The following is a 19448-nucleotide window of genomic DNA, read 5'->3' as shown; positions in this document are numbered from 1 at the left end:
TATCCGTAATGTTCGTAGAAACATGTCAAATGTTTTTTATAATCAATCCTCAGGTTGTTTTTAACATACACAATCGATAATATTTCCATCGGACCGTAACCTATTCAATAAGAGAGAAAAAGAAAAAGGAGAGCTACCCCTCTCGCACGCAGGAACTAATCAGGACACCTGACTAGTTTTGAAAAATCTCGCTCATTTTTCAAAATAAAAGCCTGAAACTATGTCTAAAGCCTGGTCACAGCCTGAGGAAGCCGTTGGAAAAGGAATCTGGTTAATACCTCTTTAAATGGAAGAAAGACAGGCCAGGAAACACAGATAAAAAAAATACAAAATAACTTCCGGGTTAGATATTCTCAGGTTTTCGCCTGCAGAATCAGTTTTGTTATACTCACAGACAATAATTTGTGTTTTCTATCCTAATCTGTAAATTATATGCATATTCTACGATCTGGACCTGAGAAATAGTCCATTTACCCTGGGAACGTTATTTAAAAAAAAATAACAATAATAATCTGACTCCTAGCGTCAAGAGGTTTTAAGTAAGGCAGCTCCAAAATGCAGGTGTTTCAGCCTAGCTCATTGCTTTCTGTGGTGGTGGCGCAGCCAGTAGAAAATACGAAGCATAGGGGTTGGTAATGTTCTGTAGTTGCACTGTGATTGGCTCAGTATTCTGTCACTCATGGGGACACTGTCACCACAAAATCTATGTTATATCTACTGTAGCTTTGACTGGACTTATCATGTCAACATCATACTTCAAAATCTTAGCTAGCAATCCTTAGCTTTTCAATCCTTGTCATATCAAGAGAAATTATGAAGATAAATTACAGATAAAAAGTACAGGTGCTCATCGGCCAATGGACATAAACATTACCCAACAAGTTGGAAATCGCAAATTCAATGAGTGGTTTGAAAGGAATCAGTGGCTAACTACAAGCATTGCAAAGCAATCACATAGCCTGCTATTCAGTGGAGTGGGTGTGTGGTCCAGGTTTAAGGGTCTCTTTTCCAAGCTTAAAAAGGATTAACATTCAACATTGGCCATGCTGTCAATCCAGTATGACTTCTGCCGCGTTCAAAACAACTGGAAACTCAGAACTGGGAAATGTCAGACTTCAGTGAGTGCAAGACAACTGGGAACTCGAGAGAGAGAAAAAAAGTGCGTGCGGTCTGGTCAGCATGTTAGCCTTCTGTTCTGACATTGTGGTGCACATGAAGCTTATATTCCCCCTTTATTTATCCTACATCTCTGATTTGGTGTACAGGGAGAATACTGTAAGAACGGCTCATGTTCTGAATTCTGTCGCTGTACATTTCAAAAGTGCTGAACAAATAGTTATATTGACTACGTCCGCCCTAGCTACCTCATTGTCTTACTTGAAATTACGGATTGCCTCTTATCCGCTTGTTGTCCCCTTATGCCATAATTTGTACATCTCAATTGTCAGTAGAAAACATTTGTTTAAGCAAATCAGCCATATCAGCTATGTCTTTTTTTAAAGGCAGTAAATGAGGCTGAATGAACTGTTTCGCTGCCAGACAAGGCACCACTGATAGCCAGACTCTGTCCCTTTGAGAGATTTAGGCGTGGCCCTTCTCTTTGACCCCAAATGCTAATGCAGCCCTCAGGGTGTAGTGACCTTAGGCAACCTCAGTCACAGGGGCAGACTGAGACCAAAAATCGGGCCTGGAATTTCTAACACACCGGCCCGCTCTTTTCCTTGAGGCCCCCAGACTGACCCATTATTTTCCTTGAGGCCCCCATTATTAGCCAGATAATGATAATTTGCGCAAAAAACTATTTAGACAGGCCCACTGGGCTAGAAATGGACCAGCCCATCTTGCATTTGTTACGAAATGCCATATGGCCAGCCTGCCCCTGCTCAGTCAAAATGCATGGCGGGTTTGACGCCAGGAAGTGGCCCCTTAGAACACTTTTTCATGGACTTAGAATTTGACAGTACGTCCAACCGGGCTCACAACTGCAGAGCACATGTAACCACGCCAGACCAGGACCTCCACATACGGTGTCTTCACCTGCAGGATTGTCTGAGACCAGACAGCTGATGAAATTGGGTTTACAACCAAAGAATTTCTGCACGAACTGTCAAACTGTCTCAGGGAAGCTAAACTGCATGCTCGTCGTCTTCATCAGGGTCTTGACCTGACTGCAGTTTAGCATCGTAACTGACGTCAGTGGGCAAATGCTCACCTTCGATGGCCACTGGCACGCTGGAGAAATGTGCTCTTCACGAACTAATCCTGGTTTCAACTGTACTGGGCAAATGGCAGACAGCTTGTATGGAGTTGTGTGGGCGAGGTTTGCTAATGTCAACGTTGTGTAGAAAGTGCCCCATAGTGGTGGGGGGTTATGATATGGGCAGGCATAAGCTACGGACAACAATCAATGGCAATTTGAATGCACAGATATACAGTGACGAGATCCTGAGGCCCATTGTCGTGCCATTCATCCTCCACCATCACATCACATTTCAGCATGATAATTTCAGGGCCCCAATGTCACAAGGATCTGTACACAATTCCTGGAAGCTGAAAATGTCCTAGTTGCATACTCAAGACATGTCACCCATTGAGCATGTTCGGGATGCTCTGTGTTCCATCTTCTGCCAATATCCAGCAACTTCACACAGCCATTTAAGAGTGGGAAAACATTCCACAGGCCACAATCAACAGCCTGATCAACTCTATGTAAAGGAGATCGTATGCTGTCGCACTGCAAAATTGTTGCGTTTATATTTTTGGTTCAGTGTATATAGGGATGCTTTCTCTATGGAGTTCTGCTGCAGCCCATGGGCTCCTCTGCCTGTCTGTCTACACCAGGTATCATTGCACTGATCAGGCTTCCGTCAGCATTTGTCATGGGCATTTCTTAGAAGAATCTCCTACATCATGTTCTACAACCCAATAATACATAAAGTAGGCCATACAATAAGTCACTGGACTAGGTTTATTACGGTGTCACATACCACATTTCAAACACTTTGTTTGGCATCTTTGTCCACAATCAGTGCCATTAGACTGATAAACATTGATCATATTGTAAAAAAAACTAACATATCTGTTGAGAGTCCATGACATAAATGGAGATGCAAGACTATATTTAGGTATAATTACTATCACAGATCATTCCCAAGCCTCTCAATCTCATTCAGACAGAATGTCATATCTTGGTGGGAGAGCTGCGGTGAGATTACTATCATGCGGAAGAAGTTGACTCGTTCACCCTGAGGCTGGTAGCCCAACATCATAGTACCCTGCTTCATCATACGCTCCTTAATCACTGGAGCCACCTGTTGATGAAGACACAAGATCACCGAAGCATTGTATCAGCCAGACAGACAAACTAACTGGATTAAATATAGAATATATCATAGCAATTGAGGTAAAAAAATAACTGGATTCATAGTAAGCACTTCACACACACACACCAACCTTTGACAATCTGTCATTGTAGTCTGGACTGTTCTCCTTTCCCCTCAGACTGGGTGGTATGAACCAGAAACACACGTTCACAAACAACGGCTGTTCAACAGAACAAAAGCGGGAAGAAATAGGTGAGATAAAAACGGGAGAAGAAAATGTTTTCTATGCATTTGCTAAAACAATGACTCACCTTCCCTATGAGCTCAAAGCCCTCTCTGCTCCTCATCTCCTCCACCAGATATCTATGGTTGGACGGTCAACACAGAGATCAGTGTTCCACAACATTTGAAATGTCTTTCATTGACATACAGTACCAGTCAAAAGTTTGGACACCTACTTATGCAAGTTTTTTTTGGTTTGTTTGTATTTTCTACATTGTAGAATAATAGTGAAGACATCAACTATGAAATAACACATGGAATCATGTAGTAACCAAAAAAAGTGTTAAATCAAAATATATTTATTTTAATTATATTGAACAGGTGTGCCTTGTTAAAAGTCAATTTGTGGAATTTCTTTCCTTCTTAATGCGTTTGAGCCAATCAGTTGTGTTGTGACAAGGTAGGGCTGATATACAGAAAATAGGGCTATTTGGTAAAAGACCAAGTCCATATTATGGAGAACAGCTGAAATATGCAAAGACAAAAACAACAGTCCATTGTTACTAAGACATGAAGGTCAGTCAATCCGGAAAATTTCAAGAACTTTGAAAGTTTCTTCAAGTGCAGTCACAGAAACCATCAAGCGCTATGATGAAACTGGCTCTCACGAGGAGCGCCACAGGAAAGGAAGACCCCGAGTTACTTCTGCTGCAGAGGACAAGTTCATTAGAGTTACCAGCCTCAGAAATTGCAGCCCAAATAAATGCTACAGAGTTCAAGTAACAGACATCAACGTTAACTGTTCAGAGGAGACTGCGTGAATCAGGCCTTCATGGTCGAATTGCTGCAAAGAATCCACTACTAAAAGACACCAATAATAAGAAGAGACTTGCTTGGGCCAAGAAACACGAGCAATGGACATTAGACCGGTGGAAATCTGTCCTTTGGTCTGATGAGTCCAAATTTGAGATTTTTGGTTCCAACTAAGAATACCTAAGAGTGAATTAAATTATTTTGAAAACGCAATTAAGGGAATTAACTGGAATGATATCTTGTCCTATACAGATGTGGAAGCTGATCGTCAGGTTCTATCCACAATCCAGACTACAATAAATGGTTTCCGAAAGAAAATCAAATCCAAACCTGGTCAAAAGAGCACTCTTCCTTGGCTAAATGGAGAAATCTGGAAATTGATGAAAGAACGAGATTATGCTCTAAAAACAGCCCTAAAATTATAATTAGAGCATGACAGACATAGGTTTACCATGTTGAGAAATAAGGTGATGAAAGAAAAATCAGACAGGCCAAGGCAAACTTTTTTATTAACATAATTGGTGAAGCAAAGGGAAATTCTAAATTGATCTGGGAGAATATAAAAAAGTTAACAGGGAAAGACCATAGTAATACTGCAAAAAGACTAGAAATCATGGTGAATAACAATCTAACACAGGATGCAGTCGAAATAGCAATAGCCTTCAATTCCTACTTTATTGACTGTCAGGGTACTGACACAGAACCCCTCCACTGGTTTCTTGGGCTCAGTGCTAGTAAATGACGCTCAACCTGTCTTCATCATAAGGGAGGTTTCTGAGTCAGAGTTGAACAAGGTGATTAGCTCACTAAAGAACTCTAAAGCCAAAGATGTGTTTGGACTGGACTCTACCTTTCTTAAAAACTACAAAGAGTCACTCATCGGCCACATTACTAAGGTAACCAACACATCTATTGGTCTGGGGGTGTTTCCAAGGGTATGGAAGTTGGCCATCTTTAAATCGGGTGACCCTGCTGACGTGAGTAACTACAGGCCCATTAGTATACTACCTGTGGTGTCAAAGGTTGCTGAAAAGTGTGTAGCAGAACAACTGATTGCCCACCTCAACAACAGCCCCTTCACATTACACTCCACGCAGTTTGGTTTCAGAGCGAAACACTCCACAGAAACGGCCAACTGCTTTCTTCTGGAAAATGTGAAGTCCAAGATGGACAAAGGGGGCGATGTTGGGGCTGTGTTTCTGGACCTAAGGAAGGCTTTTAATACTGTTAACCATGAGATTCTCATCACAAAATTGTCCAAGTTCAACTTGTCCCCCGATGCCTTGAGATGGATGAAATCATACCTAAGGCAGAACTCAGGGTGTCAGAGAGAGCAATGAGCTGTCGCCCACTCTTAGCTATGATGGGGGTGTGCCCTAAGGGTCAATACTGGGGCCCCTCCTGTTCAGCCTGTACATTAATGATCTACCTTCTGTCTGTACTGGGACTGAAGTTCAAATGTATGCAGATGATACAGTGATATATGTGCATGCAAAGAGCAAACAACAAGCTGCACAAGAACTCACTACTGTAATGGTCCAGGTTACAAAGTGGCTCAGTGACTCGTGTTTGCATCTCAATGTGAAAAACTGTCTGCATGTTCTTCACAAAGAGGGCAACAGATGCTACTGAGCCAGATGTCTGTGTGTCAGGGGAGAAGCTCCAGGTGGTATCTGATTTTAAGTACCTTGGCATCATACTTGATTCCAACCTCTCTTTTAAAAAGCAAGTGAAAAAGGTCATTCAAATAACCAAATTCAACCTAGCTAATTTCCGATTTATACGAAATTGTTTGATACAGGAGGTAGCAAAACTGTACTTCAAATCTTTGATACTCCCCCACTTAACATACTGCTTGACTAGTTGGGCCCAAGCTTGCTGTACAGCATTGAAACCCATTCAGTCTGTCTACAAACAGACTCTCAAAGTGCTTGATAGGAAGCCCAATAGCCATCATCACTGTTACATCCTCAGAAAGCATGAGCTCCTGAGTTGGGAAAATCTTGTGCAATACACCGACACGTCTTGTATTCAAGATCCTAAATGGCTTGGCTCCCCCTCCACTCAGTATTTCTGTTAAACAGAAAACCCAAACATATGGCAGCAGATCCACAAGGTCTGCCATGAGAGGTGACTGTATAGTTCCCTTAACGAAAAGCACCTTTAGTAAATCCGCTTTCTCTGTGAGAGCTTCCCATGTCTGGAATACACTGCCATCAGACACACACAACTGCACCACCTATTACACTTTCACAAAAAACATGAAGACATGGCTAAAGGTCAATCAGATTTGTGAACATAATCCCTAGCTGTGTATTGCCGCTTTCCATGTCTGTAGCTTGTGAGGTGTGGAAACACTGTTGCTTTTATGGATTTTGTCTTGTTGCTTTTTGTGATATGTTGCTCTGTCTGTATGCTATGTCTTGCTTGTCCTATGTTGCTCTGCGTGTGCTCACTGCTCATTGATTGTCTGTATTGTAATTGTTTTTAATAACCTGCCCAGGGACTGCGGTTGAAAACTAGCCGCCTGGCTAAAACCGGCACTTTTACTGAAACATTGATTAATGTGCACTGTCCCTGCAAAAATAAAATAAACTCAAACTGCTGTATCTTTGTGAGACAGAGTAGGTGAACGGATGATCTCTGCCTGTATGGTTCCCACCGTGAAGCATGGAGGTGGTGGTGTGATGTTGAGGGGGTCTGTGATTTACTGTCTGATTTATTTAGAATTCCAGGCACATTTAAGCATTCTGCAGCGATACACCATCCCATCTGGTTTGCACTTGGTGGGACTATCATTTGTTGTTTTTCAACAGGACAATGACCCAACACAGCTCCAGGCTGTGTAAGAGCTATTTGACCAAAGAGAGTGATGAGTACTGCATCAAATGATCTGGCCTCCACAATCACCCAACCTCAACCCAATTGAGATGGTTTGGGATGAGTTGGACCACAGAGTGAAGGAAAAGCAGCCAACAAGTGCTCAGCATATGTGGGAACTCCTTCAAGACTGTTGGAAAATCATTCCAGGTAAAGCTGGTTGAGAGATGCCAAGAGTGTGCAAAGCTGTCATCAAGGCAAAGTATGGCTACTTAATAAAATATATTTGTATATAAATTAAACACTTTTTTGGTTACTACATGACTCCATGTGTGTTATTTCATCGTTTTGATGTCTTCGCCATTATTCTACAATGTAGAAAATAGTAAAAAATAAAGAAAAACCCTTGAATGAGTAGGTGTCCAAACTTGACTGTACTGTAGATTCGATACATTTTTTTTTAAATGACAGCTCTAAGGTGTTTTAAGTAAGGAGCTTGACTAGTCAGACTTACAGCAGTAGGTTTGTGAATGTCTATGTTTGTACCTTGTATGGGCGAAAGCCCTGTCAACACGCTCTTCCAAGCCTTTTGACCCAACAGCTTTCCACATCAACCACAGCTTCAGGCAGTCAACCTTACGGCCACACTGTATCGACTTGTCCCCCGTGTCCAGACTCGTGTCATAGAACTTGTCCTGCTGGAAGAGGTACTTTGCATCCGCACTGTGGCAATGTTTCAATAGGTGCTGTGGAAAAGGGGAAGAGATCAAGAATAGCTGAGATTTAACAAAAAAAAATGGCAACAGACTGGTCATAACTGAAAAGACAAACAGGTATCAAACTGTCACGACAGGAAAGAAGGAGAACTATAGAAAGCATGGTCTTTAAACCTGTGGTGCCCAGGCCCCTGCCCAACCCCACCAACCACAAGGACCCGTGGTACTGGAACGTTCCAGGAATTCCTTTGATTGGCAGAGAGCAGGTTTACTGGCATGCCAGACCCCACGAAACCTGGGTACTGGTAAAGTCCCACAACAACACAAGGGAACAATGTAACTCAGACACACATAGCAGTCCGTCTATGCGGGTCACTACAATATCCTCACAATTTTCTCAATGTAATTTCCCTTTTTTTGGACACCAAATTATTGGGCTTTTTAGCTAACATTCCACTCAGTGTCACTTGGCACATAACATGGAGTGTTCGCTAAAAACACTAGCAACCAGGCTACCAAATTATAAACGGAATCTTCAAATTTATGACATGAAAGGATGTGATTAGCCATTTTCTTTAAAATAGACCCCCTCCCCTGATTACAGTTGACTACTGGAGGGAATGCTCACATAAGTATGTGGACACCCCTTCAAATTAGTGGATCCGTCCATTTCAGCAACACCCTTTTCTGACGTGTATAAAATTGACAAACAATGGCAGTAGAATGACCTTACTGAAGAGCTCAGTGACTTTCAACATGGCACCATCATAGGATGCCACCTTTCCAACAAGTCAGCTTGTCAAATTTCTGCCCAGCTAAAGCTGCCCCAGTCAACTATAAGTGATGTTATTGTGAAATGGAAACGTCTAGGAGGAACGACTCAGCCACGAAGTGGTAGGTCACACAAGCTCCAGAACAGGACCGCCGAGTGTTGAAGCATGTAAAAAACGCCCGTCCTCAGTTGCAACACTCACTACCGAGTTTCCAAACTGTCTCTGGAAGCAACGTCAACACAAGAACTGTTCGTTGGGAGCTGCACACAAGCCTAAGATCACCATGCACAATGCCAGGCGTTGGCTGGAGTGGTGTAAAGCTCACCGCCATTGGACTCTGGAGCAGTGGAAACGCATTCTCTGGAGTGCTGAATCACGCTTAACCAATCTGGGTTTGGCGGACGCCAGGAGAACGCTACTGACCCAAAAGCAGTGCCAACTGTAAAGTTTGGTGGAGGAGGAATAATGGTCTGGGGCCGTTTGTCATGGTTCGGGCTAGGGCCCTTAGTTCCAGTGAAGAGAAATAACGGAAATAATACAGTGACATTCTAGACGATTCTGTGCTTCCAACTTTGTGGCAACAGTTTGGTGTTTCCTGTTTCAGCATGACAATGCCCCCGTGCACAAAGTGAGGTCCATACAGAAATGGTTTGTCGAAATCATGTGGAAGAACATGACTGGCCTGCACAGAGCCCTGACCTCAACCCCATTCAACACCTTTGGGATGAATTGGAACGCCAACTGTGAGCCAGGTCTAATCGCCCAACATCAGTGCCTGACCTCACTAATGCTCTTGTGGCTGAATGGAAACAAGTCCCTGCAGCAATGTTCCAACATCTAGTGGAAAGCCTAACCAGAAGAGAGGAGGCTGTTATAGCAGCAACATGGGGGGACCAACTCCATATTAATGCCCATGATTTTGAAATGAGATGTTTGACGAGCAGGTGTCCACATACTTTTGGTAATGTAGTGCACCTTTGTAATGAGTGATTTTCAAGACGGCAACACCAATGACATACAACTTAGGGACATTTATCTTGGTAAAAAAAAAAAAATGTAATTGCCTTTAATATCAGTGGTGTAAAGTACTCAAGTAAAAATACTTAAGTACTAAAGTTGTTTTTTGGGGAATCTGTACATTACAATTTATATATTTTTTTTTACTTCACTTTTTTTTTACCCCTTTTCGTGATATCCAATTGGTAGTTACAATCTTGTCCCATCGCTGCAACTCCTGTACGGACTCGGGAGTGAAAGATCGAGAGCCATGCGTCTGCCGAAACACGATCCTGCCAAGTCGCACTGCTTCTTGACACACTGCCTGCTTAACCCGGAAGCCAGCCGCACCAATGTGTTGGAGGAAACACTGTACAACTGGCGACCAAAGTCAGCGTGCATGCGCCCGGCCCGCCACAAGGAGTTGCTGGAGCGCAATGGGACAAGGACATCCCGGCCAGCCAAACCCTCCCCTAACCCGGACGACGCTGGGCCAAATTGTGCACCGCCTCATGCTTAGCAGGACAGGACAAAATTGTCTAATTCACACACTTATCAAGAGAACATCCCTGGTCATCCCGACTGCCTCTGATCTGGTGGACTCACTAAACACATGCTTCATTTGTAAAAGTGTTGGAGCATGCCCCTGGCTATCTGTAAAAATTATGCCATCTTGTTTACTTTATATAATAAACCACTTTTTTATTTTAAAAAAACTTGATACTTAAGTATCTTTAAAATTTAGTTGTAGTATTTTACTGGGTGACTCACTTTTACTTAAGTCATTTCTATTAAGGCATCTTTACTTTTACTCAAGTATGACAAATTAGTACTTTTTCATCACTGTTTATATATATATATATATATATATATATATATAATATATATAGACACATTGTTGTAGTCACCCTACCTTCACATTTCTCACTGTCAATCGTGAATTATAATCGTGAATTATAAAGTTTTACTGGTGAAACAACCAGCATCTACCTGCCAACCATTTGATCTCAATCAGTTTCATGGGAATATGCATTTAGATGTTAGTTATGTCGTTTTTCAATTACGTACAGTGAGTGGATTTTTAGAGTTGATGGCATTAACAAACTGTAGCATACCTGTGTTTTGTTTCAATCAAAATCACATTTTGCCTAGTGGCGCACACGCGAGTTTTTAAAAATGATACATTAACATTATACTATGCTATTATATTTGGTTCTGTTATGTACAAAAGGCCTACTATCATTATGTGATCTTGCAGACATTGATTCAGCTTTGCTCTGAATTTATTGAAACGAACACCATTCAGAGGAGCTTGTTCCGTACAAGTAGAGCAGAGACTGTGCGCAAGTAGAGAATCCCGCACATGCGCAGACGTGTTGAGACCATTAGACCCTGGGAATATGGATCAAGAAAAATCGGTTCCGCAGCCAATACTGCATGTCGACATAAAAATTGTATCTAGGAGTTAATCTGACGATGGGTAAGTAGAACAAAACGGATTAATTGCCCAAATATCCCTTTAAACAAGTATAAAGGACATGCATTACATTTTATCATTGACAAACAGTTCAATATAAACAAAACCATGTATGATGTGTAAATAGTTGTCATTTTTAAGTGATTTTTATGGTTGCAAAGGCAAGGGACGCAAATGGCATCGCATCTCAAGAACAACCCTTTGGTGCGGATCTCGTGAAGGGGTGTCTTACTGTGGTGTCCTTGAGCAGAATGGCTGAACACTGCAAGCCCGTCAGCATCATCTTGTGTGGATTCCAAGTCACTGAATCGGCTCTGATCACAAACACATCATTACACTCGAGTCAAAGTCATATGTTGAGCCATTCAGAAGGCTTGCCCAGTCATGCGAGACATCAAGACACCTAATCTATACTTTGGTAAACTAGCACACACAGGCTGAATTCATATTAAAGCTTTTTTTGCAGGAGCAGCAGCGGCACATTTAGATGTTTTGTGTACAACTTAATTCCGGTAACTGTATTCTGAGCATGCAATCCTACCTCTCAACTCCTTTCATGAGATGTTTGTGTTCCTTTGAGAAGAGAACACTCCCTCCCCAGGCTGCCTGTGCCAAACCACAAGAGAACGCCAGTCAGTACAGATGTAGGATCTTAATTTGATTACCCTGTTGCAGAAGAACTTTCGTGCAACGCAGGAAACTTTAATTTGTAGTGTATTTGAGGTTTAAAAAGGCGTCTGAAATTCATTCAGACTTGATTTGCCCTTATGTGAAACGCATCAACCCCTTCAAAAATCCATTAATTCTAATCCAAATAATTCATATTTCCTGTTGCTGCAAGATTATTTTCCTGCTATAGCAAACTGGCTCAAATTAAGATCCTACATCTTATTCTTCAGGTCAACATACATGGGAAAGATGGTCAACTGTTGAAAAGGATGTAAATTAGACAGTGGCTATCTTTTACATTATTTTGGGAATGGGGTATGAAGTTTTGATCAACATAATAGATGCCGTCGGGCATCATCTTGACAGAAGACTACTTTTGTTGTCTGAAAACATTGGACAAAGTTTGATTCTGGAGTGAAAGATCTTTTCTTTTTTTTTTACTCACATCAACATGCATCCACAACCCCTGTCTGTCACAGATGTCAGCGATGGGCTCCAGTGGGTCAAAGGCTCCTTGTACAGTCGTTCCTGACGTGGCATGGACAAAGAATGGCACTGCCCCCTGGTAGGTGAAGAGGGGTAATGAAAGATGCCCTTGCATCTCTACTAGGTGCCTTGTAGTGTGATATGTGCATTGCCGACAGACTACTAGGAATTGCAGATAAAATATTTTAAAAGCTAATAGAGTACTAAGAATTCATCAGATCCTTGTGCAAGATATCACTGATTGTCTATCAGAAATTCCTAGTAGTCTATTGGCAATTCCTACTGTTATCGGTATAAATACTGAATATCACAGCACATAAAATAGAATTTACACAGTAAATTAAAAAGGTAAACAGTAAACTTGCTTGAGATTTCGCCAGCTCAATTGTCTCAGCAAGGTCTTCTGGAATCATGCAACCCCTGTAGGACAACAGAGAGCACGTGTTAAAATCTGTAAATCATGTATGCCTAAGAATGATGAGATGTCTGACAAGAGTCACAAGGAAAGGTTCTGATCACTTTACCCATCATCCACTTTGACCTTAAACACGTTCTCGGTCCCAATACCCTGAAATGCAGCCGCTTTCATCACAGAGTAGTGGCTCTGGAGGAAAGTTTGGGTATAATGAATGAATGGGAAGTTGAATAGTGTATTACTTCTACCATACAGTCCGTTTTCCCCACCTGTTGAGATGTAAAGACAGCCAGTCGAGGGAGGGACCACATTCCCTTTAGTTTTACTTCTGGGAAGGCCCGGTAGCGTGCTACGTTCATGGCATACATGTTGGACATGGTACCGCCTGGGCAGAAGATGCCATCTCCCTCTGCCCACCCAACTAGAGAACGTAGCTTGGAGAGTACCTCGTCTTCCATCAGGACAAACACTGGAGCCACCTCATAGGTATACCTGTAAAAGAACAGTCCATCACAAGCATCTTCATACCAAAACATACTTTATGGTATGTATATGTGCATATAAATATATATATATATATATTGCTTTCTCCTACTGGCTAGTGTTAAGAGCCTCCGTAAGGAATCGTCCTGTCAAGGCATGGTAGTCCACCCCGGCAAAGAGCTGATTGAAGAACCGCGGATGATCTGGAAAGAGATATGCTCTTTACTGTAGTGCGTGCATTCAGGACCGTCCCAAGCGATCGCATTTACCAAGAATCTAATGTAACCAAAACCACACTCATCTCGCTCCGTCTAATGTTTCCCTGTGGGGTCGGGTTAGCTCTGGTCCAAGGCGCTAGTGCGGCTAGCAGCAAACCGCCCTAACAACCTGGACAGAGCTAGGGATGAGGGGGGGGCGACTTACTGGTCTTGACACTGTACTTGGCCACATCACGTATTCTCTGCAGCAGCTGGTGTTGCGGCTCCCCATTCTCTCGCAGCTCCAAATCTAGCAGAGCAGCTAACTCCTCTGGCTCGCGCCACTCACACACCTGTGACCAGGGGTATAACAAGCACAGGCAACCCATCAAAATACAGCACTGAGTAACAACTATGCTACCTATAACAAACGGAACAAATCATCATTCTTTTACCAAACTTTGCATCGGCACTCTTCAAGTAAATGTGTTTTTGTAAAATTCTGTGGAAACTTAAAAGTAGTCCTTGTGCATAGAGTAGTATGGTCTGGTTAACTTAGCAATCATTGGTTTTTGTTTGCCATACGTTTTAAAGTGAAAACTGTCACTTACCGTGGAATTGCGTTTATTTTTTGCGTTTATTTTTTAATTTATTTAACTAGGCAAGTCAGTTAAGAACAAATTCTTAATTACAATGACGGCCTAGGAACAGTGGGTTAACTGCCTGGTTCAGGGGCAGAACGACAGATTTTTCATCTTGTCAGCTCGGGGATTCGATCTAGCAACCTTTTGGTTACTGGCCCAAAGCTCTAACCACTAGGCTACCTGCCACTAGGCTACCTACCGGTACAGGCCCAACATAACAATATAGTGCCTTCAAAAAGTATTCACACCCCTCAACTTCTTCCACATTTTGTTGGATAAGCTGAAATGTCTTGACTCAATAAGTATTCAACCCCTTTGTCATGGCAAGCCTAAATAAGTTCAGGAGTAAAAAGAGTTTAATGGTTGTGATATGAGAAACCTGAGGATGGAACAATAACTTTGTAGTTACTCCACAATACTAACCTAAATGACAGAGTGAAAAGAAAGAAGCCTATACAGAATAAAAAAATATTCCAAAACATGCATCCTGTTTGCAACAGGGCACTTAAGTAACACTGAAAAAAAAGAAAATTGGCAAAGAAATTAACTTTTTGTCCTGAATACAAAGCACTATGTTTGGGGCAAATCCAAAACACCACATCACCAAGTACCACTCTTCATATTTTCAAGCATAGTAGTGGTTGCATCATGTTATGGGTATGATTATCATCGACAAGGACTAAGAAGTTCAGGATAAAAAGAAACGGAACAAAGGTATAAGCACTGGCAAAATCCTAGACAAAGCCCTGGTTCAGTCTGCTCTCCAATATACACTGGGATACTAATTCACCTTTCAGCAGGACAATAACCTAAAACACAAGGACAACTCTACACTGGAGTTGCTTACCAAGACATGGAATGTTCCCGAGTGGCATGGTTAGTTTTGGCAATGATCAACAATCAACTTGACAGACCTTGAAGAATTATTTTAAGAATAAAGTCAAAAATATTGTAAAATCCAGGTGTGCAAAGCTCTTAGAGACTTACTCAAAAAGACTCACAGCTGTAATCGCCACCAAAGCTGCGTCTACAAAATATTGACTTAGGGGTGTGAACACTTATGCAAATTAAATATGTCTGTACTTAATTTTCAATAAATTTGCAACAACTTGTTTTCACTTTTTCATTATGGGGTATTGTGGGTAGATGGGTGATAAATAAAATATTGAATGCCATTATGAATTCAGGCTGTAACAACAAAACGTGGAATAAGTCAAAGGGTATAAATACTTTCTGAAGGCACTCTATATGGCACAATGCAGAGAACAGGCATGTTAGGCTAGAGATTAGACAGGGATGTGAGACCTTCTCTTTGACGTCTGTGCCTTTACATAGCACCTCCTCAATGATGACTTTAAAAGCCTCGGTCAGGAAGAGCTGGCCTTCACTGTTGTCCAGAAGAGGTTCATTCATATTCTGCTGACCATACAGGGGAGAAGGTCCTGTAGTTGTCCCATAGTCCAACCAGGAAAAAGGAGAGAGGGTTGAATAGAGTTGTAGTAGTTTCATGATACTGCATTGTTGAGTCAGTAGTTAAAGTCAATCATTAGAACTACCAACAAGTTCTTTGCATGGTTAAGGTCTTTATACAATAGCAATTCATGGTATTGTAGATATCTAGTCACAGGTTGAGAACCCTGGAGAGTGCACCCTCCTCCCGTCAGATAACACACAAACATTCCAAATCACCTTGCTCTGAAACAACACTCTGATTACTCCACCAGTCAAGAAAGGAAGACCATCCCAGGTTCCAGAATCTAGGTAGGTGACTCATGACTTAATACCACAGTCTGCAAATAAGACCAAACAGAAACAATTGAGAAAATGCATCCCTTGACATTACACATTTCTAAAAAGGGGTCATTTACACTACATACATTTACGGAAGCAAAACAAAACAAAATATAACCTGCATATTAGAGGTCAACCGATTAATCGGAATGGCCGATTAATTAGGGTCGATTTCATAACAAAATCGGTAAATCGGCCTTTTTGGACACCGATTATGGCCGACTACATTGCACTCCACGAGGAGACTGCGTGGCAGGCTGACTACCTGTTATGCGAATGCAGCAAGGAGCCAAGATAAGGTGCTAGCTAGCATTAAACTTATCTTAGAAAAAAACTATCAATCTTAACATAATCACCAGCTAACTACACATGGTTGATGATATTACTAGTTTATCTAGTTCGTCCTGCATTGCATATAATCGATGCTTAATTATTATATTAGTTAATATTGCCTGCTAACATGAATTTCTTTTAACTAGGGAAATTGTGTCACTTCTCTTGCATTCTGTGCAAGCAGAGTCAGGGCATATGCAGCAGCTTTTTTTGGTCCTCCAATAATTGGTATCGGAGTTGAAAAATCATAATCGTCGACCTCTACTGCATATACACATACTTGTATAGTAAAGATGCAAATCTTGTGCGTCACCTTACCTAGTAGGTAGTGTGCGAGACAGACCCTAGACTTGCTCCCATCCGCGCAGTAACATGTATAATTGTGCACATTCCTCTGACTAGGTGTTGTACTCATGCCAGATCTTACAACACCTAGATAGGTATTTGAAGTATCATCATATGTAAGAGCAATCTGTCAGTTGATGACATTGCACACAACCATTGGTGGATGCTTGCAACATCTGAACAGGGGAACGCGATCAGTCTCCTCAAGCCAAATGCTCCTACAGTAATTGGTTGCGTTGCCCTGCTCAGACGTTGCATGCATCAACCAATGGTAGAGTGCCACGTCATCGACTGACAGATTGCTATAACATATGATGTGCTTAGCTGATACTTAAAATACCTATCCAGGGGTTGTAAGATCTGGCATGCATCAGCACCCAAAATCTTAATAGCAGAGCAATCTTATTAAAATAGCTGAAATACACTGAATAAAAATAAACACAACATGTAAAGTGTTGGAACCATGTTTCATGAGCTGAAATAAAAGCTCCCAGAAATGTTCCAGACGCACAAAAAGCTGCTCTCTCAAATGTTGGGCACAAATATATTTACATCCTTGTTAGTGGGCATTTCTCCTTTGCCAAGATAATCCATCCACCTGACAGGTGTGGCATATCAAGAAGCTGATTAAACAGCATGATCATTACACAGGTGCACCTTCTGCTGGGGACAATAAAAGGCCACTCTAAAATGTGCCGTTTTGTTGCACAACACAATGCCACAGATGTCTCAAGTTGAGGGAGAGTGCAATTGGCAAGCTGACTGCAGGAATGTCCAAAAATACTTTTGAAAGGTCATCAAACATGGAATTCCTTGTCAGAAACTGAGGCAACTTTCTAGAGATCCGACTTCATGATTTGACCTTGTTTTAAATCAGAATTCCCAGTTGTCTTGAAAGCACCATATATCCAGAAATACTGTAAATAATGACGAGATGGTCTTGTCTCCGCCCTATCAAATGGGAGTTGTTGTCCAGCAGACCGATTTAATTGGAGTGGACCCTGTCGCTTCGCCTCCTCCCTTCTGGTATATCTCTTTCGCCTGTGTGACTCGGACTGTGAAATCTGACACCACTTGAAGCTGGGATGTTTCGCCTACCATTTCAGTCGCTCTTCCAACTGTCCAACTCCTGGCTAAACGCGATGGTCACATTCCCCTGCTCAGACATTGCACGCATCAACCAATGGTTGCGTGCTACGTCATTAACAGTGTCATCGCCTGACAAATTGCTATAACATATGATGTGATTAGCTGATACATTAAATACCTATCCAGGCGTTGTAATATCTGGCATGCCACAACAACGCATGGCCAGAGGAACACACCCTAGGTCACAGCCACTAACAATGCACATGTCTGCAATCCTTAGATCCTAGCAAAGCAGGATGGGTTCGTCGCTCTAGCACATTCAAAGATCGATTTATAGCAAACTTTATCAAAGCAATCAACAAAAAAAAAATGATATTTTTACTATTAACACTTTCGGTTATTCATAGACGGACAATATTAATATGAGCTGAAAGGTCAGTTCCTAATATGTTCAGGAAGCCAAGCTAAAGCCCTGTCTGATGTTCAGAAGAGTGGAGCATAAGTTTTGATCAAGAGAGACCTTTAGAGAACATTTGCATATTTTCTAAGACTAAACATACAAATATGTATTTTACAGTTATAAGCAAGGTAAAATCTTACTGAGTCATTTTATAATTTGATTGTACTATATTTTGAAAACATACAAGTAACTTCAAGCCTTATACGTTTTGTTGAATAGGAAATACATAATTCAGATTTAATATTTTCATATTTGTACGATGTACTTGAGCTTGTGTCCTCAAATGTGACTGACGTTACACCTCCGCAAGTTATAAAAATGAAAAAAATACCAGAAATGTATTGGAGTATGGAGGATTAATAGTTATTGTTTATCGCCCTCATGATAAATAATCACATTTGGGATTACATAGATTAGCCTACATTTTATTTACGCTAAAATTGAAACGTAAAAGCAATTTAGTTACGGTTCAGCTGGTAGCTAACGTTAAAATTAAGCTAACTAGCTAATCATAAGCGGCACGTGAGTTTCAAGTTAGAAAAAATAATAACGAAATAAAAATCACCTTTATGATAAAGTATTGCATGCATCATCGAATTTGCAGACTAATGTGAAATGACCTACTATTGATAATGTGATGAGTAGGTTGGATAGTCATTCATAAGGCTAATAATATACTCACGTTCACAAAAGACAATTCTGCTTTTCTTCTTTCTTTGCACACATCCAGAGCCCAACCCCAGCTAGAGGAACATTTTTAAGGATGGTTATTTAAAACGTTTTTTTAAAACGTGTCCTTCTACAAACAAAATTCATGCAATTCTACAACTAAGTACTTTTCATGACTAAATAGTCTCTACTGACAAACTGAGATCAATAAAAACGACCATGTATTGAATGCAACCATCTAATCGATGCCTATGAAAAGGGGAGACATATTGTAGGCTATGACGTCCATCTAGATGAACTTATTGTCCTAAAAAAAACTTTCCAGGACCCTGGACTCCAACTATAAATATAGAACACACGTACTCACCGAGAATATGGCTGATGCTGTCCACTATAGTGCCAAAACGTTAGTTTTTCTGGATCAAAATGGGGTTTAGGTGGTGGGCGTGGCCAAGGGCGTGGTCACTGGTGCTGTTGCCGACCGAACATTTTCGAGGCCCGCCTGTTGGCCGCAGTGACACAATGTAGCTGTTTTAAAGCTAATTTCGTGCAATTCTACCCATTTTTCCATGTGGTGGAGATGAAATGTTGCAGTTTTAAAACAAATTTGCTGCAAATTTACACATTTGGCCATGGCCTATGCTATCTGAGTGACTCAAGCATTGTAACAAAATCAATGGGGCCCCCATGCCATGAGAAAAATTCTTCTGAATGCAGTTTTTTAAAA

General features: G+C 41.4%; 1 protein-coding gene across 1 annotated transcript; it reads right to left on the bottom strand.

Moving 5' to 3' along the window:
• Nucleotides 1-2954: 2954 nt before the first annotated feature.
• LOC139570711 (cysteine sulfinic acid decarboxylase-like) lies at nucleotides 2955-19210 on the bottom strand. The gene is made up of 16 exons (XM_071392844.1): nucleotides 19089-19210; nucleotides 18735-18795; nucleotides 15724-15824; nucleotides 15340-15476; nucleotides 13617-13743; nucleotides 13306-13396; nucleotides 12980-13202; nucleotides 12820-12899; nucleotides 12661-12715; nucleotides 12255-12371; nucleotides 11682-11746; nucleotides 11373-11454; nucleotides 7725-7924; nucleotides 3635-3686; nucleotides 3454-3543; nucleotides 2955-3311 (listed from the first exon to the last, which is right to left on the bottom strand). The coding sequence occupies exons 3-16, from the start codon at nucleotides 15806-15808 to the stop codon at nucleotides 3138-3140; spliced, it is 1578 nt and encodes a 525-aa protein (XP_071248945.1). The 5' UTR covers nucleotides 15809-15824; nucleotides 18735-18795; nucleotides 19089-19210; the 3' UTR covers nucleotides 2955-3137.
• Nucleotides 19211-19448: the final 238 nt, after the last annotated feature.

This window comes from Salvelinus alpinus, chromosome 3 (genome assembly GCF_045679555.1).
Source record: "Salvelinus alpinus chromosome 3, SLU_Salpinus.1, whole genome shotgun sequence".
Lineage (NCBI taxonomy): Eukaryota > Metazoa > Chordata > Actinopteri > Salmoniformes > Salmonidae > Salvelinus > Salvelinus alpinus.
This window is presented reverse-complemented; position numbering and strand designations above follow the sequence as displayed.